Source organism: Acartia tonsa, chromosome 9 (genome assembly GCF_053477335.1).
Source record: "Acartia tonsa isolate MP-2025a chromosome 9, ASM5347733v1, whole genome shotgun sequence".
NCBI classification, from domain to species: domain Eukaryota; kingdom Metazoa; phylum Arthropoda; class Copepoda; order Calanoida; family Acartiidae; genus Acartia; species Acartia tonsa.
Window position 1 is genome coordinate 36373016 of NC_137268.1, and position 24112 is coordinate 36397127.

General features: G+C 33.7%; 3 protein-coding genes across 6 annotated transcripts in view; 2 read left to right on the forward strand and 1 right to left on the reverse strand.

The window, feature by feature from the left end:
- The window catches only part of LOC145328850 (glycine receptor subunit alpha-2-like), a 316261-nt gene that overhangs the window by 53340 nt on the left and 238809 nt on the right, over positions 1-24112 (forward strand). The gene's annotated exons all lie outside the window — the stretch shown is intronic.
- The window catches only part of LOC145328842 (zinc finger protein 639-like), a 42414-nt gene that overhangs the window by 11970 nt on the left and 6332 nt on the right, over positions 1-24112 (reverse strand). For all 4 annotated transcript variants that reach the window (XR_013882658.1, XR_013882657.1, XR_013882656.1 and 1 more), the window contains 3 exons: positions 14992-15082; positions 14465-14536; positions 13814-13894 (listed from right to left, as the gene is read on the reverse strand). Coding sequence is in view for 1 of the 4 variants with exons in the window: in XM_080172749.1 (XP_080028875.1) it covers positions 13814-13894; positions 14465-14536; positions 14992-15082 (244 nt within the window). In the remaining 3 variants the exon portion in view is untranslated. The remainder of the gene's footprint in view (positions 1-13813; positions 13895-14464; positions 14537-14991; positions 15083-24112) is intronic.
- On the forward strand, positions 20295-22370 carry LOC145328841 (uncharacterized). Its single transcript, XM_080172748.1, has 4 exons — positions 20295-20477; positions 20624-20809; positions 21052-21114; positions 21369-22370. The coding sequence occupies exons 1-4, from the start codon at positions 20324-20326 to the stop codon at positions 22235-22237; spliced, it is 1272 nt and encodes a 423-aa protein (XP_080028874.1). The 5' UTR covers positions 20295-20323; the 3' UTR covers positions 22238-22370.

Genomic DNA, 24112 nt, shown 5'->3' on the forward strand with positions numbered 1-24112 from the left:
CTGTTCAGACTTTCCTTCAAGCCACTCTTTCTGTAACTCGAATAAAGTTGTGGATGGCATCTGTTTCAAAATAAATGAAATCTTATTCACAACGTCTCTCCAATGCGCCAGAAGCCGGATAGCTGATACAACCTGCGTCTTCAAACGCGCATCAATACTATTGTCCACCGTTCTCAGCACAGACTGAAGGCTCATACGACCATCTGCAGGTATGACTTCAACTCTGGATAGTTGGTGCCAGTCATCCAGTTCCCCCATGTGCTTGATTATAGGCAACAATTCTCCCAACGTTTGGCAGCTTTTTCTCTCATCTCCATCCAGGTACTCAACCTTAGCAAGAAGCACCAGACTTGGCAACATTTCACAAACAAGCTTGGAGAGGAACATAGTTGCACTTAACTTATTCAAATTATTTGTCTCGTTCCAGAACAGCTTTCTGTTTATAGCTTTAGAATGCTCACCAGCCGCTACCAGGTTCAAGTGTCTTGAGTTCTGGCTGGTATAGATAGGAATTCTGTCTAAGGCCCAGTCTAATGAGTTTATACATCTCCCCAAACTCAAGCTGCAGTGAAAGCATGTTCACTAAGTTCAATTTGAACCTGGGTTCATTATCAATAAGACGAATTAAGTCTGCAAGTGGCATGTCTTCACTGTTGATAAACACATTCCTCGACACTCTGCCCACACTCAACGTTGGCAGCTCGACACGCGACATTATCAACACCAGCCTGGATGCAGAATTGCTAACCAACGTGCCTACAGGTAGGCCAGGTTTGACTTGATTTCTTTCATCCGAAGGTTGTTTGTGGCGGCCGTTTTCTTCATTGCTCAATAACTTTTGATTCATTGTTGCCGCCGTAACCAACCTGCAAAAAAATACAATATAATTAAATTTCAGCATAAGAATTTAATGTATAAACCTAGCATTAAATTCTTCTTCGGTAAATCTTTTTTTATAACACCATGAACAACAGCAATACAAAACTACCAACATAGGAATTATACCTAACAACAACATCAAAACAATCAATACAAACTTAGCAAACAATGGTAGTATATCCTTAAACAAATGTTCTAGACCAAACCAAGAGCCTGTAACTTGTTCGAAAAATGACAACTTATGATCAACAAAATCCAATTTAGAAGCCTGTCCATTAAAATCCTCAAAATCTTCTAGACCCTGATATCTAATAGTCTTATTAAAATCAGCAATAAACACCTTCTCATCATTCAGAAAAATCTTCTGTCCCACATGTTCAGATCTCTCATTCTTAATGTGAAGAATCTCGAGTCCCTGCCCCTGATTTCCATGAAACAAATTAGCTGTCAACTTAAAAAATACCGGACTTTGAGAACAATTCAACAATTTTATTTCCTCTAATGTAACAATCATTCTACTATACTCTTGTATCCCAACTGTTTCACCTTTATACTCCACCAATAAATGTCCTACAGCACAACCATAATCCACACCTAACTTTACTGGAATTTCAACCGCTGTACATTTTTCATACTTAGCAATTTCTCCCAGGTATACAATAAGGTGGGTTGATTTACCCCTTTTTCTTGATTTTCACACTTTCCCAAGTTGGCCAAGCTAAAAATAAGTATTTCAAAGGCCCTGAAACTTAAAAAATCATTTTTACTCAAATAACAACTTTCGCGCAGCTACTCTAAAATTCGCTGTTTTGGTGTAGAAGCTCAAAATCCTAACTTTCTTATTTTTAAAGCCACAATAATGGTAAACCTATCAAAATGCACGTAAATTTAACCACAAAAACGACAACCTGAAAATAAATTAGCCGGAAAGGATATCTAAAAAGATACAACACATTTTTTTTTATCAAATATCATAATATTTTCATTTTTTTAAAGATAGCTGTATTTTATTTAATCGTAATAATAAAGTCATGTTTTTTTCTTTTTTTTTGTCTTTCAAGTTTTAACACCCCTCCATCCCCCCTTACTATGATTTTTAGGGATGTGGGAACTGATAAATATTCTATTCCACTTATTATCAATGATGCAATTGTGTATCATGATAGTCACAAAACATTCAGCTCAAGAATTATTTTGAGTATTTTTATCGAATTTTGATTCATTGTTTCAAGAATAGTAGTGTTCAAACTTGTTAGCCAATATTTTTGTTTATCATCATTGGGAATGTACAATGTATATCAATTTATCATCCATAGTCTTAATCCCTTTTTATCCCTGAGAGACATAGATTAATAAAAATATTTAGTCAACGAAGAATTTAACATAAGGGATAAGACAATGGATGATTAATTAATTTGATCGCCCAATGTAAGTTCAAATCATTAGTGGAAAAGTTAAACATTGTAGATTTGTAAAGCCAACAAATGATATTATTTTATGAAATATTGGGGACCAGTATAAATTATGTTCCAATGTCCTTTCCATCCCTGTAAATACCTGTCATAATTATTAAAGAGAAAAAATATTTAAAGCTACAATAAAAAGGGGTCTGAAGGGAAATGACAATGGACAATAAAAAGTTATACATTCCAATGATTATAAACAAACTAATCAAAATTTAATAAATTAGGAGGTACTTATAGTTTAGGAACCAACGTGGTTACGAAACTTTGGGTACCTGTAATGAACTAATAACCATAAAAACCATTAAAACTGTAACAAAAGGAACAAATGTACGAGGGATAAGACAATGGACAGTAAAATTACATACATCCCCATTGTAATTACCCCTTATGTAGATTAAATTTATTGGTTTATAACTTTGCTTACTACTTGTTTTGAACAAACCAATCAAATAATCAAATTCAATTAAAGTTCCCATAATTTTAGAATAAAATAAAATGTTTATACCTAAAACTTTGGATACCTAGCAAACCAAAAATCCTAAAAGCTATCAACATAAGGAACAAGTTCCAAAATACCAGCCTTCTTAAGGGATAAGACAATGAACAATAATTTGAAAAACAAAATTACCTTTTCTTAAATAAATATTATTTGTTAAAATCTTTACATCTAAATACAATAAAAGCACTTGAAGTTTTTGTTAGACTGACTTGCGTACATACAAAGTGAATTATAGAGTAGCTTCGCTTAAAACAATTAATAGATATAAAATAAATAGATAGATAGATAGAATAGATTTTATCAGAGTGGAAAGTTTTCCGTCAATTTCGGTTGCTAATATTAATATGATTTATTGGTCAGGTTGTTCCTACATTAGGAGGGGAGGGAATGGGGTAAAGTAGGTTGATGGGGGTTTATTGTTATATTAACTAGCTTGAAGACACATTTTATTAGTGCATGCTTGAATCCCTTACGTATTATATATCAATTTTTGTATCTTAAAATAATATCTTAATTGTCCGTTTATAGGTAAATTTCTAATATTTCCGTAAATTTATGTGTTATAGATAAGTATTATATACGACAATGGGGGTTTTTGGGGTCGACTAATTCAAAAATGGGTTCATTTTTTATGTAGAGTCAACCATTTGGTAGATATTTTTTTGAAAAATCACGAAACCTTACAAAAAAATGGCGTCAAAAATAAAAAATTACGATTATTTTTTTTAAATCAGCGATGCTTATAAAAACATATTTTGAATTGAAAATGCAATTTTCTAGGTTATATTGTGCCATATTATTCTCGCCATATTGGGAAAATCACCCATTCCAATATCAACCCACCTTAGTATACAATTCTGAACCCATGATGCAACTGTACATTTGATCCAACTTCCGTTTGAGCACATCTAGAAATACTAAGAAGTTCCATCATCCTCTCATTCCTCTCTCTACTAGCCAAAAACATAGCATTTAAATCAAACCTGGCTTCTTGTTTCAAGAGATCTCCAAAATAACTTCTAACAGCCACCTTCGGTTCCTCTAAAAACTTAATACCTTCCAATTCTGTTACAAAAATCTTAAAATCCAAATGCTGCAAAACAAATTTCTCCGTTCCCATAACTTTAACTAAAATATTCCTTTCCGAGTTAGAAACAAAAAGTTGATCATTCCATGTAGTTAGATTGAATGTATCTTGAAAAACTACCTTAAAATTACTGGCCGGTTTTCGTACTACATATGGATAATAACGTGAAGTTGATGTTGCCCACAAATGATTTTCTTCAAAATTCGCCACAATTGTCTTTTTATCATAATCCATAACAACATTTCCCTTAATCAAAACTGGAGTATTTTTTACTAAAATATGCAAAGTCCCAATAGCAAAACCTAAGTCAAACCACATGTTGTGCGCATATACTCCCAGTGTCTTACATTGAATATTTTCTCCACCAACATCATTAAAAGGTGACAATGTTCCATTAACCGTAAAACTGTGAACAGTTGGCAAATCTACATTCACTTTAAAACTAATACCATCATGTTGATACTTGCCAGAATGGAAAACCCTTCTACATTCATCCATACTTAACTCTACCTGTGTTTCATGTGGCACGTCTAACACGTGCACATGACTCGCAGTGCCGCAGAACCAGTGCTCTAACTTTAGCCTAACCTCACAACTAATAGCTTCCGATAAAATAAAATCAGTTTCAGCCAAACCAAGTAATTCCACAGATCTGACCGGTTCCATCCTATCATGCAAACAGGCAGCTGATCTAAGCTCAACAGCACTTATCTGAGAACAATCATAAGCCGCTAACCGTGGATCCTGTGACGCATACATACAACCAACAATTACAAAACAATATGTCTGCATCACAACAAAAAATAGCAAAATATCCAAGTACCTGACACCGCCTCTATCTTCCTTGGATTTTTTCACAGGTATCGGTCCAGAACGTCCACTCTTTGAACTACAAGCGTCAGGTGACCGTTTTCGCATTCCACGATCATTTCCCTCTCTTCTGTTCCGGTCATGTCTGTCACCTCCACCGCCTCCTCGCTTGTCGTCACGCTCCCGACGATTGTCATGATAATCTCTTCTCCTGCAAATATTATACAAATTATTACAAATATTATTTTTTAATCAGTTTTGCAAGATTCCTAATTACTACATCTGCTACAGAATAACGTTCTAATCTATCTTTATCCCTACTTTGTCTATCCTCATCCAATTTTTGTAATTGTACTTCATTTGTAGAACCTTTAGGACGACCCTTCACAGGAATAGTTTCAGACATTTTTTGCAATTTTGCATTATCTAATGATCTATCTAAATCATCCTCCTCAACATCCCTGCCCCGTTTAACACTTCCCCTTCTTTGTTCCAAATTTACAATTTTATTCTGAAGTTTTGGAAAAGTATCTTCTAAAATACTCATTCGAGACTCTAGCAGATTCCATGTTAATATCCTCTACACCCAAACTGTTGTCTATTAAACTATTATCATTCGAATAATCCCCGTGGAAAACACTATCTTTACTAATAGTAGAATATGTAGAATTTAACTTAGTTTTGTCATCCATATCTACACTTTCAGAAATATGAGTACTTTCTAAAGTATCACTAAGATCCTCAACTATATCATTTAAACATTCATTATCTTTAGATACATTTCACCTTTGCTGTGACAAGCCCACACCCAAGAAAGAATCTTCCAAAGAATTTTGTGTTACCTGTTGTCCATCCTTCCGCTTTCTAACCACTTCTGGACTAGCGCCACAACTATTCTCTTCTTCTGTAACGCCTGAACAAGATATATTTCTTAAGGTATTGGGAAAGTCATAGTTTATTTTCAAGTCATTGTCCACAGAAAAAAACTCATCTGTAACCACTAAGTCAATCTTTTCGTCTGGAGTCAAATCTAGAGTACTTTCTATAACATATATTTTATCCCTTGGCACGATTCTAACCCCTTTGTCTTTCAGTCTACACTTCTCTAAAGGTTGAACCTCAAACAAACTGTCAGAAATTACTTTTGTTACTAGACACGGACCCACCCATAAAGAACAGAGTTTACAAGCTACACCAATCGTAGTGACGTCATAATAAATATAACAATAGGAATTTATAGCTATCGGCCTACCTATCCTTTCTGTATTTTCTACCTGTAAATACTTCTCAGTTCTCTCTTGTCCTGTTCTCCAATTTCTGTCGAGACAATCCAACAGTTCTGAAAAATTCATATATTTAATCTTGGTGCGTGTTAAAGGATCAAATGCGTCCAGTGGAAGCTTAGGGTTGCGTAGGAAAAACTTGAAATACGGGGAACATCCCAGCCTCCGATTAAAAGAAGTGTTCATACAAAATTGCGTAGCTTTAAGTTTATGAGCCCAATCTCCATCTTGAAAACGTAAATCAGTCTTAAGAAACGAATACACCGATTGGTTGTATCTTTCACTAAAATTCGAATTTGCTGAGCGGGGAGGGAGAAAAATCTGTTCAATCCCCAATCTCAAACAAACTTCCCTAAAGACTTTCGATTTAAAACTTTGAGCATTGTCAGTCCTAATCCTCTCGCACAATCCCCAGACAGAAAATAAATTAAACTTCAAACATTCGATAATTGTTTCAGCTTTAACATCCTCAATAGCAAACAACCACACATATCTAGTACAACTGTCAACTACTATCAAAATATGTTTACATTATATTCACACTCATTCAAAGGACGCATCTATGGCTAACTCTGCCATAGCCTCCCCAGCCAAAGGTGAAAATTCAATGGTATGATTATGTCTCGGTTTTTTACGCCTATTCAAACAAATAACACAATTGGCAACTGCCGCAGCTACATATTTAGACACATAGGGAAAAATAAAATGTCTGTTTATCTTACTCAAGGTCTCCAGGTAACCCCTATGTCCCGCTGTAACATCTGCATGAGCCAACAGAAAAACTTTATTATACATCCCGATAGGTACTACTACCCTCTCTATAAATTGAAATTCTTTCTGGAGCCGCATAGGTGAAGTCAAAATAATTAAACCGTTACGAAAACTCAAGTGTTCGAAAAACCTCAATATTTGTTTACCACGGTAAGGCATTTGAGAAAATTCTCTGGACGTCGGTATAATGTTATTTACAATGAATTTTCTTACCTCCACTAAAACAGGATCCTTCTCCAGACTACGACTGAATTCTCTTGCCTTCAATCTATCCGCAATTTTACTGGCTGTCTCTGCTCCAATTCCTGCAATAAGACATAATTTAGGATCTTCTAATTGATATACAGTGTCTAATATTAACTCTCCTTGCTCGTCTGTCGATAATTTAGATATCCTATCTTTACTATCCACTAACGTAGTACGTGACAATATATCAACATTAGTATGCATCTTGCCCTGCCTATGTACAACCTCATAACTGAAGGTGGATAAGAAATTTATCCACCTTATGGTGAGACCAACAAAATATCCATTTTGTCTCCAAGTAGATAGATGTTTCAGTGCAGCTGAATCAGTTCTAACAATAAATTTCTTGTGTCTCAAATAACATTCAAATCTTTCAACAGCATTTACTAATGCACATAATTCTCCTTTATGTGCTGCATAATTGGCTTCATGAGTTGAACTAACACGTGACCAACACGATATCATTTTTTCTTGACCATTTTGTTTTTGACTTAATACTGCAGACATAGCTGTAGACGACCAATCTGTATCCAGCACAAATGGTTCAGCCTCCATCCTCCAATCTGGAAATGATTTACTGATTTCTTCACAGAACAATTCTCTAGTCTTTGTAAAAGCTTCCATACTTTTTTCATACCATTCTATTTTACTACTGTTTCTGAATTTGTTCAATGGTGCCGTAATATCAGAAAAATTCTTAAAATATGAACCATAATAGTTTATGAAACCAGTAAATCTTTGAATATCTTTGCCTGTTTCAGGTACTGGCCAACTTTTAATTTTTTCAATATATGCCTTCTGCATTTATAATATGACCCAGAAATTTCACTTCCTCTGCAAACAATGTACATTTTCCAAGATTAATCTTGAGTCCTGCTTCACAGAAAGTTCGTAGTAGTATATTCAGATGCTCCAGATGTTCCTCCGCATTCATGCTATATACCAGAACATCGTCTAAATAGACGAGACAAAATGCTCTTAATTCAGGGCTCAAATCTATTACTCTATCCATCAATTTTACAAATGCACTTGGAGCATTGGTCAAACCGAACGGCAGCCTCTTGAAGCAGTACTGCCGCCCGTTAGAACCAAATGCGGTATATTTCCTAACAGATTCCTTCAAATGCATCGAATTATATGCCGAAGTGAGGTCAATGGACGTAAAAATCTTCTTTCCTCCCAGTTTGTCAAATAATTCACCAATGTTAGGCAAAGGATAACATATCTTCTCAGTTATCTCATTCAACGAGCGATAGTCCAGGACAAACCTAACCTTCACCTCGTTAGTGTTTCCCACCTTCTTCTTAACAGCAAAGATTCCAGAATTAAAATGTGAATTACATTCTTCAATAACATCTGTTTCCAACCATAAATCAATTTGTTCTTTTAATTTCTCTGCATGATGAGGATTAAGTCTAATCATTCTATTCTTGAAAGGTTGAGCTCCAGGAACCAACTGAATATCATACTCCTCCAAAGTACAAGATCCAATATCAGTAGGTTCAACTGATAATGCCTTGAAATTCTTCAGGAACAAACCAACTATTCTTCCTTTCAAAGAAACATTATCTTTCAAAAACGGAACTTTATCTAACTTCAATTTATCTTTAATAAAACGAATTTTCTTTAATATAGTCGACACATCTTCTTTAACCCTATTCTCCTGCAACATCGCTATTTTCTCCGCCAAAAACAAGTTTCCAACCAAAGTACCAGCAGGAACAGATTTCTTAAAAGTCTCAAAATTTGTAATTTTAGTCATAATTTTACCATTTTTTCCAATCTCCGTAATTCCTTCATTTATCAACAAATTATTCCGGCTACAGTAACCTTGTCTAGGAGCTATATAACACAACTGTCCTTCAGGCATATTTCCTTTAGTTGAAACTTCTACCACAACTGTGCTTAATGCTGGAATTTCTATTCGATCTTTCAATGAACAAATCCATTTTTGTTCTTGTAATTCAGCTACATTAATTTCAGGTTTCCTAGTTCTTGCCTTCTCAATCTTTTCCAGAACAGTATGAACCAAATTCTTCACTACAATCTTACGTTTAGCCACCAGATTCACACTGATTCCATGCATCTCAATTCTGTTACCATCTTTCTCAAATATCGTCTTCACGTGATTTCTGTTAAGCCAATGACTACCTAGGTTCATAGGTACAGTCATGCCAGAAATCACATAGCAATCTTCTTTAAAACTGTGGCCTCCAATCTGAAATTCAACATTCCGAACAACACCGTCAATCTTGATGCTGGAACCCTGCACTCCTGATGCCTTTGAATCCGTCTCTTCAATCGTACATTTGAGTTTTCGAGCTAACACTTGAGAGATGAGGCAGCCACGGGCATTACCGCTGTCCACTAAGGCCAGGATTTCCATGTCACCAATCTTCGTTGGAACGTAGACTTCAGCCGCCATCTCAGATTCTTCATGAAAATTAGAAAATAGCTATCTAACCAACACCAACAGTTATGAGGTTGTAACTATCCAATTTTCCTACCAAATCTAATTTTCTATCTATTTCATAAAAAATAAAACAAATCACTCACCGACAATTTCAACGTCAAACAACAATGGTTCAATTCAAAACTAGATCTCAGTCACCACCAAAAACTTCTCTTCGGCCGATCTAAAATATTACAAACATTTCAGATGCCACTCAATAAATAAATCACTTTAACAGGTATTAATATCTATAACAAAATGTTTATCAAGATTGATCGATTTTCGAACAGATAATAATATATATATAATATTAATCAAATGTTGAACATCATAAAGTAAAATCTTAACAACTCACCATCGAATGAATAGTATATCTCAACCACTACAACTACTCCTCTTTCCAACCAATCTAAAACATAATACAATTATTTTAGATGCCATACTTAAATGTTATCACTTAACAAATAAATTTGCAACACATTTACTTAAAAGTTGTATTAAGAAATATAATATTAATCAAATATTTGTCAATCACCAAGCAACTAAAATAAATAATTCTTAATACAATATATATTTTCTAATACAATAAAATCTTTACCTAATAATTCTATGATTATCAGAATAATAACTTATCTCTTGCACAATTAATTTTATGTATTAGATTTTTGAAAGTCGAAGCTCAACTAACTATTCTTCTCTATACCTGAGAGCACCTTCTTGCGCTGCTCAACTTTCTGCGCATGGAACGCCCAACTCCTGCTCATCATTGCAGCTACCTCTCTCCACCACCCCATCTTGCGCATACCAGCTCTGAGAGATAGTGCAAACTTTCCTTGCAAATTTTGCTCACTCCCCCCCTTCTCCTCAAAAGAGAGACAGCTCCACCATTCTTGCGCATACCAACTCCGAGAGACAGCGCAAATTATTTTGCAAATATTTGCCCACCCCCCCTTCTTCATGAAGAGAGACAACTCCACTCAAATATCTAATGCATTATAACAATTTTGCTTCATGAAATTCTAAGCTTCATAAAAATTTCGCTGAATCAACATTACTAAATCGCAATATAATTGTTTTAAAATTAAATACTTAGAACCATAATAACTGACTCAACTTTTAAAACAATTTTTCACCTTTTCATCAAAATTTTAATACTTTTAAAATATCTAATTTCAAATTTTTATCCAATTTTCAATTTATTCAATTTAACATTAAATAAAATTAACTTTCTTCCATTAACAATTTTACAAAATTGTATTCCTATTTCGTTGAAGTTAATCCATTTTCAATTCTTTATTATTCTTATCTCTGTTAGACTCCACAACAGTCTGAAACAAAAATAAATTTATCTAATTATATTGTAACAAAACATAACCAAAAACTAAAGTACATATTTTGATTTCCATTATAACATAATCTCATAAATTCATATACGATAGTAAACGACATGTTATCTTTTCATAATTCAAATAAACCATCAAAATAAGTCTATCACAATTTTAGAGTTGCTTCGTTCACTCCTTTATCATTAATTTTGTTTTGTTGTTGTTTATTTACAACGCGCATAAATCCAAACAATACCGCGTAACATGTAGAAAATGGAATAAGGTTTTAGTGGTCTTAATACATACAAAATATTAATACCATAAAATGTCATCTATAATAGCACTATTCCATGCATCAACCTCCGCTACAAGGTCATCTTCATAATCGCGTGCCCCTAAACCGTCAACATACGACACTTCCTTCATATCTGCTTCATCTTTCACCCCTCCTTCAACTTCACCAACCAATTTCTTCTTATCAGTGCCATGTTCATCCTTTTTAAAACTCTTTTGCCCTGTCTTATAGGGAACAAAAGGCTTGTTTCCCCACCGTAAATAGTATTTTCCCTTAGGATTAGGTAACTTTTTATCTCTAATATCAAAGCATTCCCTCATCATATGTCCTTTCCTATTGCAATAATAACAAATAAAACCACCTTGAATTGCGCCAATTAGAGGAATAAGTTCAGCTGGTCCGTCAAATTCATCAGCTAAATCAATTTCACATTGATTTATCTCATATGAAAAATTATCTTCATCACTAACCTGATCGATAGTCACAGGATTTGACTTAGAACCAACGCCACCAACCATCGTCTTAGCCAATGCCATCTGGTTCGTCGTACATCTTCTAGCCATTGATCCTGCAATTTGATTAAATTGTAACCCTTTAACAATCAGCTGTGCTTTAACTATTAACTCAGTTCGAAACTTAGTTATCATTCGCACTTGTCCGTCACACTCCAAATCTAACGAAAATTGACGCATTTGGTTAGCCAAAACTGGAGATAAAATCACATTACACACTTGAGAATAGAAATCCATAAACATATCATCAGTTGGTTTCGGATAAGCACGTTTCCAGAATGATAATATCTTATCAAAAAATGCATCAATCTTATCATTTTCATGTTGCTTAACACAAATACGCATCTTTACACACATTTTTCATGTCGGGTGGTAAAAATGTCTCTCGCATCTTACACAAATATCCCTTTAATGTTAATCGTCTATTCTCCATATCAGCAGGTTTTAGCGTATAACCACAAGCGGTTCTCACACTCACACACTTTTCAAACAGAATTTCCTTACACACTTGATGATTAGTCATATGATACCGTCTAGTAGTCATCCAAAATCTCTCCAAATAATCATCAAAGAAAATCACATCATCGTCTACTAAAAATTCAGGCGCATTTCTTCTGAACTGATCATCAAGCTTAGCACACGTTTCATTGTACCTATGAACATTCTCCTCCCCCTGCGATACATACAAAGATCTATCTGGCACATAAACAAGAGATTTACACCAACTAACCTGCGGTTCACTCAGCCCCGCCTCGAAAAAATTGAGCGTGTTAAAATCCTCCGCTTTAACCTCAGAAATGGCTGGCCACCACATGAGAACTCCATTGTAGATATTATCCACAGCATCAACTTTAGACAGCTCCCATAGCTTTATGATCTTATCATCCTGATCTTGCATTCCTCCAAAAATAGTTCGAGAGCCACTAACAAACAATCCAGGCTTCTCCTCCGGCACAGATCCTCCAGCAGTCCTCTGCCAAGGCATAGAGTTATTCAGACTATTCTGCTGTGCAATTCTATCCAAAATTCGTTGCTGGCCAGTCATAAACTCATCAACAACCGTCACATTCTCGGTTTTGATGTCACCTTCAACACCAGGCACCACTACTTTAGTAAGGCGTTCTTCTAAATCGTCCATACGAGTAGCTAATCCAGTAACTGCAGAACTGTTTGTATTAACATTATCCGCCAACTCCTGAACCTTCGTCTCCAGCGGCGTCATTCGCCCAGTCAAATTAACCAGCATATTCCCATTGGAATGAACATCACCCTGCAACGAATGAACATCACCCTGCAACGAGGTTATCGACTCGAAGATGTACTCAAGCTTCTCCTCCGGAGACAGCTTCTTGAAATGAGCAATGTCCACCTTCATCGCTCACAAAAATATCCTGAATAAAAACAAAGCAAAGAAATAATACAATCAAAAGAAAATCTGAGCTATAGATTCGTACTACACTACAGCGCCAAAAATGACGTGTAGTAATAATAAGAATAAACAGCTAAATATTCTAATAAAGTGTATTAATTCAAAGACAGATTAAACATACAAATAGATATTAATTATTATAACAAGGTTAACACTTTTAGGTTCGTGCCGAATCGCAGAGCAAAGACTTGCTCCAAGATAGGTGACACAAGAACTAAAAGTTAATATATAAAATACATACAATGCTCTCAAGGCAGGGAGGAAGGGACTATACATCACAAAATTATGTGTCTTGAGCCATAAAACTTTTTGTTACAATGGATCAATGCTGGAAGGTGCTTAAAATCACTTGCTCTTGTTCGTGGTAACCAGTATAATATACAGGCCATTGTAACCTCCCTCTCTGGTTTAAAGGTTATATAACACAAATATTACTTTGAAACCTATTATCTAAGCCTTTAAATTACGTATATATTTTCGTGTAATGAAATTATAACAATAAAAGCACGCTATTATCAATAAGTTGTAGTTTTTGTATCAATAAAAAAATTGGAATGTTTTTTTTCATATTTTAAACTTTGTAGGATGTTTTTCAACCAATTTTTTAAAAATACACTATACATACAGATAAATTTCGTTTTTCAATTCATTTTGTCTCTTATAGAAGTGAATCAAGCAATATTAGTTTGGTCGTTTTTTTCTATAGATGACATAATAATGTCAAAGAAGTATTTTTTGTGTCCGTTTTTGAGATCTTACCTTCCGCATCAATGATATTGGCTGCATTTTCTCCATCCCTTTCTAATATCTCATTCAGTGCTAGCATTTCATTCTTGTCGTCTGTTAGGTAGTGTTTAGATTTAAAACTGAGACTTTACTTTTGGTAGGTAAATGTGATTTATCCATTTAAAACATTTTTCGGCAAGAAGGGTAAATATTAAAAAAGCTTGCAGTGTAGCTCCAAATCCGATTAATATACGCTGGATAAGAACCGGTTCTCGGCTATACTGAAAACATATGCTGTATTATAGCAAGTTTTTTTTACGAACATTAAAATAAAAATCATAATATTAATATTTCAATCTTGAGATTTTTCATTTTCATATCCGTGGAAAGCGGTCTATAATGCGATGCGAAAAATAACTAGGTATTCTTTCACAGGATCTTAAGGGATAAATTAAAATTATTGGTTAAAATGGTAGGACACTGTTGGTTTAATAACAACCAATCATATTTCAATAAAAATACTCGAAGTTTTTAAGCCAACAAAAAAGATAGGTAGGTAACTTTGTTTCAAAACTTTGGAAACCAGTGTAATTTATTGTCCAATGTCCCCTCCCTCCCCGATAATATATGACTTGAAATTAATTTAAATATTTTCAATATCGATTTTAAGTCAGTTTTAGTCACCCTCGCAATCGGGTTGGAAAATATCTGGAGTACACTCGGTGGTCAACATTTCAACCCCAGACAGGTCTTCATCTGTTGCAATATTTTATTCAATTTTTATTTGAATTTTAGAATATTATTTTAAAACAAAGCATACAAAATAAAAATAACAATCTTTTTATTAAAATAACAGGATGTCTTAGTGTGTGTCTGTACCGAAGAATTTTATGAGCAGTTGAACCGATATCATATGGTTCTTCATTACAGCGTAACTTTTCTTAGGCTCAAGGAAGGTTTAGAACTTTATTTTGGAATAGTGGCCCACAAACCTCACAAGAGAAATCACCCCTAGAAATAAATTCCCCCCTCCCTTGTTTCCTTTACTTTTTGGAAATTAAAGTGCCCTTAGAGTCCTCTTATATGTGACTAAAAATAGGAGGCTTTTTTATTTAAATTTGACTTAAAAAATGATACCTAGGTTTATTACAGAGTGTCTAATCTTTCAATGAATCACCGTTCCAAAAAAAAAGATAAAGTTGAACAAATTCCTGGGTCAGCATGTTCCACTGTAACTCCATTCTCTGAGTAATCTTCTTCTTGTATGACTATATGGTCTTCAGTCTCATCATGGGTGTATCCCTAAATAACAAGTGTAAAAATAAGAGGGATGGAGGTTCAGTGCTTGATATGCACTTTGAGAGTAAGTACCACTTCACTATTTGTCCCGAAAGTGAAGTATCTTCAATGTAAGGCATCAAATTCCTTTCACAAAAATATATTATTTAAATCAAATGCTTTGCAATATCAAAGATACACAAATCATACAATTATATTTATCTCAAATCTTAACAAATAAGCCTGTGAGCACAAGATTTAAAAGCCATACTACGTATTTTGCACTCTAACTGACATCATAATATTTATAAAATCAAAAAAATAAAATAAAATAAATAGCACATCAAATTTTACAAGTATTAATGGTAAAAATGCTACGTAAATCAAATAATACATGTGATATTTTTGAAATTAAAATAATAACCTACCATTAAAATTTACAAGTATTAATAGCTAAAATATTACGTATATGAAATAGTGCATAGGACATAAATATAAATTGCTATCATTATTTTAAAAGATAACAATTTTAGAACACTATTTTGACATTAATGTTAGATTTGTGGTCGGTCCGTTCGTATTCGTCATATTGATTTCGATCTTTGCTTCATAATTAACAATGTGAATTTAGAAATTGTTACAACTTATAACTATTACAAGAAAGTCCGTAAGTCCATTTTAATCATGTTGATATTTATAGTTATTTTGAAGGGGGGGGGGGGACATTTGGGCTTTTAAAACACAGTCCCCAAAGTTTTGTAATAGTTTTTTCCCGCATCGTATTATAAACAGCTTTCCACGGATATAGAATGTACAATTATAAGATTAATACCAGTTTTTTTAGACCCGAGGTGCCGAAGGCACGGGATAAAAAAAATGGTGTTAATCTTATGATGGTACATTTTTATATTCGTAGAAAGATGGATATAATACGATGCTAGACATGGTTTTATCGTATGAATGAGAACCGGTTCTTATCCACCGGATTCGAATGAATACGAGAAAACCTTTCTTATTCGTTAGCTCAAAAACTTTGTGGACCTTTAATGCATTTGATTGGTTTGTTTATCAAGTCTAAACGTTTCAACTACTAATGGTAATCTACAGAAGGGATAATTTTGTGTATAACATACCTATTGAATTTTGAAAGAGTGATTCCTTAGATGAAAATGCATATTGTTATAAGCGATGCATCCATAATTAAGTTTTCAAACTTTTTTGTTTTCTTATCTAGCAGTATGTATTCAAGGATTTTAAAAGTCTTTGCGAAGGTATTATAGGGATCATTTTAAGTTGGTTTGTCTGATTTTCAGGAATATATGGATAAGACATTGGATTTAAAACAAACCTAAGTATTTTGGATTTCTTCAATAGTGTAACTTTTCTTCTTGAACTCTTTTTTACGACTTTGTGTAAGCGCATAGAATGCCATTTCTAGTTTCTAATTTTAGCAAAACAGACTGAACAATGAATGAGTTCTAAAGATAAGTTTTTAATGTCTAATCATTATATTTCTAGAACGTTTTGAGACTTGGGTAACCCTATGTAAAGAGAAAAATTAGCTACTCTTATGACCATTTTTAGAGAGAATTTTGTAAGAAAACTTTTCTGGGTTAGTCAATAATTACCCGAACTATTTGTACCTATCATTATCATATATTCAAGGAATTTTGCAAATATGGGATTAGGACCAATATGACCATTTCACTATAATTGTGCAAAGATCGGTCCACCCGCTATTAAGATCTTTAAGGACATAACATAATTATACAAGTAAAATATTTTGCTTTTGTAAGCATGGACGCAAATAAAAAGCACTCATTTACGTCACATTTTAGATAGAGCAATTAATTTTTTAAGAACAGATGTTCTCAAAAATACATTTAAATGCAATTTATGACAATATATTTATGAGGCTATTTGTTAAAAAGATAACTTGACAACAAAAATAATGAGGCTATATATTGTTTGAAATAACTTGACACAATATTATATTATATCCCATATCCTATTATAAAAAGTTTTTTTTTGTCTGAAGCTAGAGATCTCGAAAACTAATAGTCAGAATTGGTTGTAATTTCTAGAAAATATGTATAATTTTTTCATCTTATAATTTATATTTTAGAGTAAAACTTGGGTCATGGAAAGAAAACGAAGTTGCGGGTTTCGTCGCATTTTATAGTAGCTTTTGAAATGTTATTTTAGGTTAGGTAAGTGTTAATGATTGCCCCGCAGGGTTAGAGCCCCCACAGGAACTAGAAATAGGAGGAAAGCTACTGTGAAAATGCGATGAAATCCGAAACTTCGTTTTCTTTCCATGATCCTAAAACTTTGATGTGATGTTTCTTTTTTTCACTCCTTAAAAATATTTTGGAGTACTATTGAAATATAATGCATTTTAAGTTTCCTCCAATTACAGTAAAAAGTATACCTATAGAAAAACAAAACAAAAATGTTTGACATTTTTGCATTATTGAAATTTATTTTAAAACTCTTCAATCAATTCAAAGTGTTAGTAGAGTAAATTAAATTATTGATTTGTAATAAAATAAGCATAAAGGCTTTAAATGCAACATTAAATGCATTTCCTTACTGGTAAAAAAGTTTGGGCAGTTCTAGTGTGATTTAACCGATTATTAGACTTTACTGGCGCCAATCTAGCGCCAGTAAAGATTCAACAAAATCAACTATAGCTTTAAAGCCATTGGACGTGATAAGATATTAGAGACCTAACATGCCTTTATTTTCCATCAGAGCTATAAGTAATGTATATTTGAATGGTCTGTAGGGTTGAAAAAACCAAGGTTTAAAGAAAAAAAATATACAACCAGATTCTAGAAAAACTAAAGGAAGTGAATTTTATTAATCGGCAATGTGGGGGGGGGGGGGGGGTGGGGGGAGTTCTAACACTTATACGCAAGTTATTCCAGGCACCTTCCAGCAGTGGTTCTAAATGTTCTTTTTAGTGTATATACTAGGGTTATGTTTAATATCCTTGTATCAATTGTTTAAAAAGTTTTACAATGGTTATTAATGATAAAACTTTGAAATTGGTATTTTTTGACTATCCTATTATATATCTATAATACAAAGTAGAATGATGTCTGTCCGTCCGTCTGTCTGTCTGTCCGTCTGTCCCTTAAGATCTCGGTAGCCACTGAACCCATCGGATTCTACTTTTCAGGGAATATACCTACTGGTCCTGTGGTGGTTTTAGGCTATTTTCTTGGGGGGTGGGACACCCCCTACCTCCCCAAAAATAAAAAATCCCCCCCCCATTTTTTTTTTTTGCAGAAGATTTCCTTGTCCTTCTATGAATTTCGCCTAAATTTTTTTTGATCAACTCTTGGGGCAAAGCCCCTAGAGGCTAGGGGCGAAGCCGCTAGTATTATATAAAGTAGTAAGCGTTTTTTGTCTGTCCTAGAGGATCTCGCTAACCGCTGAACCAATATGGTTCTCCTTTACAATGAAGCTTCTTATAGGTCCTGGGAAGGTTTTAAACTATTTTTGGGGAGGGTGTCTTCAAATCCCTCCCCCCAAAAAAATTTTTTTTTTACTCTTTTGAAACTCAAATTGAAAATGGGATGAGGTCGACTTTATCCCCTACTACCTTAAGTGCTCTTAGAGGCTTCTAGGGGCGTAGCAGCTAATATATCATAAAGTGTTTGGTGGAGTTCAAACTGCTATGACACAAAAGTAAATTTTTTCAATTAAAAATGTTAATTTAGAAAAGGGATGGTAACTTGTAATATTGTAAACGGTTTAATTAGTGTACTTTATTAATTCATAACATTTGATTATGTTTTGGTGTGATATTTTATTTGAACCTTGGAACTCAACAAAACATTTGATAATATTTCATTGAAAAATGCTTAACATTTCAAAGTTTATTCAGAAAAAAACTCTGGTAAAACTGAACTATTTTAGTTGGTATAACTAAAAATGTTAAGAATCACTGCTGGTAGATGCTTAGAATCACTTACTCTTGTTTGTGCATCATTTTGATAACCATATAACTAACAACCCCTTTTGCTAAATCCTACTGACTTAAGACTGCCAAAATAAATAAAAGGTCAAACAAATTTTATTTTGTCCTGTTATTGAATAAGACTAATAAGAAGTAACTTGCAGTTTGTTGGATTTAGACAGCATAAATATAAAAAAACAAGGATGACAACATCCATAAGTAGTGAAGCACAAAATTTCGTGGATGGGACTGACGGTCATTGTTGTTTTCTAAAAACGACGGGAAATTTAATTTTGATATCTTTAACTGAAAAAATTTTGAAAATCGATTAATAAACACCAAAGATATGGGGGAAAATGTAAAAAATATAAAAATAGCCAAAAACCTGCAAAAAGGCAGTCTGACCGTCATTGTTGATTTCTTTAATTGAGCGGAAATTTAATTTTGATATCTTTAACTTAAAAAATTTTGAAAATCGGTCCATAAACACCAAAGATATGGGGGAAAATGTAAAAAAATATAAAAATAGCCAAAAACCTGCAAAAAGGCAGTCTGACCGTCATTGTTTTTTTCTTCAAACGAAGGAAAATTTAATTTTGATATCTTTAACTGAAAAAAGTTTGAAAATCGGACCATAAACACCAAAGATATGGGGGAAAATGTAAAAAATATAAAAATAGCCAAAAACCTGCAAAATGGCAGTCTGACCGTCATTGTTGTTTTCTTCAAACGACGGAAAATTTAATTTTGATATATCTAACTGAAAAAATTTTGAAAATCGGACCATAAACACCAAAGATATGAGGAAAAATGTGGAAAATAAAAAAATAGCCTAAAACCTGCTAAAAAACCGTCCGACCGCCATTGATGTTTTATAGTTAATTGTGCTCCTTAATGATGGGAATGTTGTCAAAAAATTTCAGCTTTCTATCTTTTATAGGAGCTGAGTAAATCCCATTTCCCCCATAGCGTTACGGACTGACGGACGGACAAAGTGAATTATAGAGTAGCTTCGCTACTAAAAAACATGTTATACTCATACAGGGTGTGCATTGCCATATTCTTAAACTTTCAAACATGTGTGAAAACAGGTATAATTTGTATAATACTAAAACTAATATTTAACAGATTTGAGCTATACTTAGATATTTCTTTAATATCTAATGCCTATTTTTCAGTAAAACTCTATTCTACAATAAACTGAAAAAATAATTCAAGAGCTAAATGCTAGTGTTAAGTCTATGGTTTAGTATGAATATGTTGTTTGATAACAGTCATTTTAGAAACTTTGCCGAACTATGAACCCAAACAGTGCAGGAGATGGAGTTAGATGTTTATCATGGAATATGGATAAATTAAAAGAAAGCTGTAAAGTAAATGTTACTATACCCACTGAAGAACAGAACACATATTATGGAATAACCAATTGTACTAAACCTGGATCCCCATCAGGTATAAAAAAAATCATAACCCTTCTTTGACCAAGCAACTTCCATAATCCATTTTTCTGCAATGCTCTAAGGAACAGACAGATAGACTCATAGACATCCCGTTACCTTTATAAAAGGATAAACTAGTTATAAATGTTGACATACTAGGTAATGCACCAACTTGTACCATGTTGTATGGAATGGGAAGTATTGTGGATAGCAATGCTATGATATGGGCACCAACAGAAAAATACACACTCTGTAAGGCAAGGTGTGATAGCAACAAGAATTGTCTAGCCTGGCAGTTTATTGCATCCAATGCTTGGACTTCCTGTAGATTTTATGAATGGAAAGGTAATGTGTTAATCTTGTTTACTACAGAAGCAGAATAATACATTAAAATAATATTATCAGAGGTATATCCATAGGTAGGGGGAAAACTTTTAGGTCTAAAATGCAATTAGAATTGAATGAGTTGCCTGTGCTTGTGCTGCTGAAGCATAGAATCTAGCAATTTTAAAATTAAAAATTCCTTTATACCATAATTTTTGTCTTGCCAATGAATAATCATGATTTTAACTTTTTAAAATTTATAGTAAGACCTGATCAGTATTTCACTAGTGGTGTTGGTTTTTGTAATAAAGAATATATATCTAAAGGTAACTTTTTTCATAAAACTTGTATGCTTATTTAAAAATCAAGGACAGTTCATAAAAACCTCAGCAGTAACGAAGTATCACAATCATATCACTACTATATGTTATGTTGCTGATCTATTGGAAATATTTAAAATATTTAAATTCAGTTTCTTCTTTTTATCTAACTAAATTGTTGAATATGTAATAATTAGAGCAATAAGCTAGGTAAATCAAAGAAATTTGCAAAATTTACTAATAGATATTATACATTACAGGATCATCACTTGTAGATTTAGGTGCACCCTGGTGGTGTACATTCTGGGGGTCTAAATGTGGGCCAAACTGTTGTAGTACAGGAAATTGTTGTGAGGGACCTAATGTCTGTGCAAGTGGTGAAACATGTCAGGAACTAAAGTGTCAACATGAGGGAGGCCAAGTTTGTGGTGGCAATTGTTGCAAAGGAAACACACCAATGTGTTGTATGAATGAAGATGGTTTAAATGTGTGTGTAGAAAGTGATGCACTTTGTCAACAATACAACTGTCAGTCAAAAGGAGGATTAACCTGTGGTAAACAATGTTGTAGTGCAAATTCAACATGCTGCACAGGTCTAAATACAGAGACATGTGTTAAAACATTAACTGATTGTGTTGCACTAGAATGTCTTGAAGAAGGTGGAATTGCCTGTGGTGACAGCTGCTGTGGTGGAGGTACTTTCTGTTGCAATGGAAAATGTATGACTGATATTCATGATTGTTTGGCAGAACAATGTCTGCAAGTTGGTGGGCAATTTTGTGTGGTAAAAGTTGCTGCAGACAGCAAACTACAACTCCCTTATGTTGTGCTGAATCACGAACTTGTGTACAAGATGGTACCGAATGTCAGCAAGTTGGATGTGAAAACTGGTGTCATAATGCTGGAGAATGTTGTAACAACCCATACTATGTTTGTTGTAATAAAGAATCGGCCATGGCTTGTGCAGCAAACCCTCTGTTCTGTAGGAATGACCTTGCTGAATTTGCTGTTGGCTTTGCTCAAAGGAAAACCAAATAAAGTAAGTATGAAGAATGATAAACATCTACCAAGACACGGTTATGAAATTGGACTAGAATCTGCCCTGTGTAGCTTCATCTTTTTATCCTAAAACTTTTTGAATAATGGATGAAGCAATGAAATATTTTACTATGTATCTTCATATTTGTAAGCGCTTAAGAATATGATTTGTGTGTTTGTATTTAATCATCTAAATTTGGGATTTAATAAAGTTTTGAATAATATTTATATTTTTTGTATTTATAATAATTAAGTATGAATTAATGCAATCCTAGCCTTTATGGTGGGCAGGTGAGGTCATGAATATAGCCTATAACCACCCCTAGAGGTTATCAAACTAACAAGGATGACAATATACATAAGTAGCAAAGCTCAAAAGTTATGGATGGATATCTGGTAAAAATAAACTTTAATGCTGATCATAAACAAAACATTAAATTAAAAAATCACGAAACCTTGTCTGATTTATAACATGAAAATCTAGGAATCAATCTAGCACCTCAGCAAATTAGCAAATCTTAATGAAACTTTGTTGGGATAAGTAAATTGTGAACTTAATCCCTAAAAATATCAGCCGTCTATCTCAAATAGGAGTATAGAAAATCATGAAAACCTAAAAATCTAGGAATTGAACTAATAAGCAAATCTTGATAAATCTTAATAAAGGTATGCAGAATATGAAAGTATTCAATCCCTTAAAATTTCAGCCGTCTATGTTGAATAAAAGTTGAGAAAACCATGAAAACTTTAAAATGTAGAAATTGATCTAGCACTCCAACCAACTGATGAACCTTTATGAAAATATAAAGACTTTTTTTAAGCATATGTAATCCCTAAAAATTTCAGCTTTCTATCTTTTATAGGAGCCGAGAAAATCTTGTTTCCCCCTTTCTGTCTCAGATGGACAGACAGACAGATGGACATTTTGAATTATAGAGTAGCTTCGCTACTAAAAACCTATTGGTCTTCCGATATCATTAGATTCAAACAAAAAAAAGTAAGTCTAGAAGGTATGCAGGCCCAGTTTTGGGTCAATAAAAGGACTAATATAATTATGAAGTTTGCAACTGGCTTGTGTACTTAAATGTTTATCATTTTCCTATAGAGCAAAAATTTAAATAGCTAAATGCTATAATAAAATGTAAAGGTTAAATTTTTTATTAGCTGCCATTCTAGGGGATCTATAAATGAGCTTCTGGTTTCAATAACAAAAACGTATGAGTAGCAAGGCTACTGTCCTTTAATAATTTAAAAATAAACTATTTTTTAGGATGTTTAGAAATAGAAAAGTTTTGAGCATTATCCTCTTGTAAACTTTTTTTTCAATTCTGAAAGTGTTTATACCAGATGTCTTTGCTTCTCCCAAGGATTGTCCAGCTCTTCAATGTCTACAAAAAGGAGGTCAAATTTGTGGAAACAACTGCTGCCTTGATGATAGTCCTTTTTATTTTGCAAATTCAGGTGGAACAAACACATGTGTAGATGTTGTTGTAGAAGCCTCCACATCTACACATGTGTTTGTTCCATCTAAATTTGCACATTTGAAGCTTCATTAGATGATTGCATTGCTCTTGAATGTATTGAGGAAGGTGGACAAGCCTGTGGAAATAGCTGCTGTGGTGGAGGCACCATCTGTTGTAATGGAAAATGCCTGACTGACATAGATGATTGCTTGGCAGAACAGTGTCTTCAAGTAGAAGGGCAACTTTGTGGTAAAAGTTGTTGCAGAGACAACTCAAAGACTCCTGTTTGTTGCAAGGATACTAAAACTTGTGTAACAAGTAAGGAAGAATGCGTAATGGATATTTGTCCAAACTGGTGTACTACTGCTGGTGATTGTTGCAGCAACATGTTTTGGGTATGTTGTCCTCAAGATTCTGGAATAGTTTGTGCTGCAAATCCTTTGTTCTGCAGGAGAGACCTTGCTGAATTTGCTGAGAGCTTCATTCAAAGTAAAATCAAATAG

Excerpts from the sequence above, each read along its gene's own strand:
- LOC145328841 (XM_080172748.1), top strand. The coding sequence starts at position 20,324 with ATGAACCCAAACAGTGCAGGAGATGGAGTTAGATGTTTATCATGGAAT. Across the intron at positions 20,478-20,623 it reads TAAACCTGGATCCCCATCAG|GTAATGCACCAACTTGTACC; the intron begins GTATAAAAAAAA and ends TTGACATACTAG. Across the intron at positions 20,810-21,051 it reads TAGATTTTATGAATGGAAAG|TAAGACCTGATCAGTATTTC; the intron begins GTAATGTGTTAA and ends TAAAATTTATAG.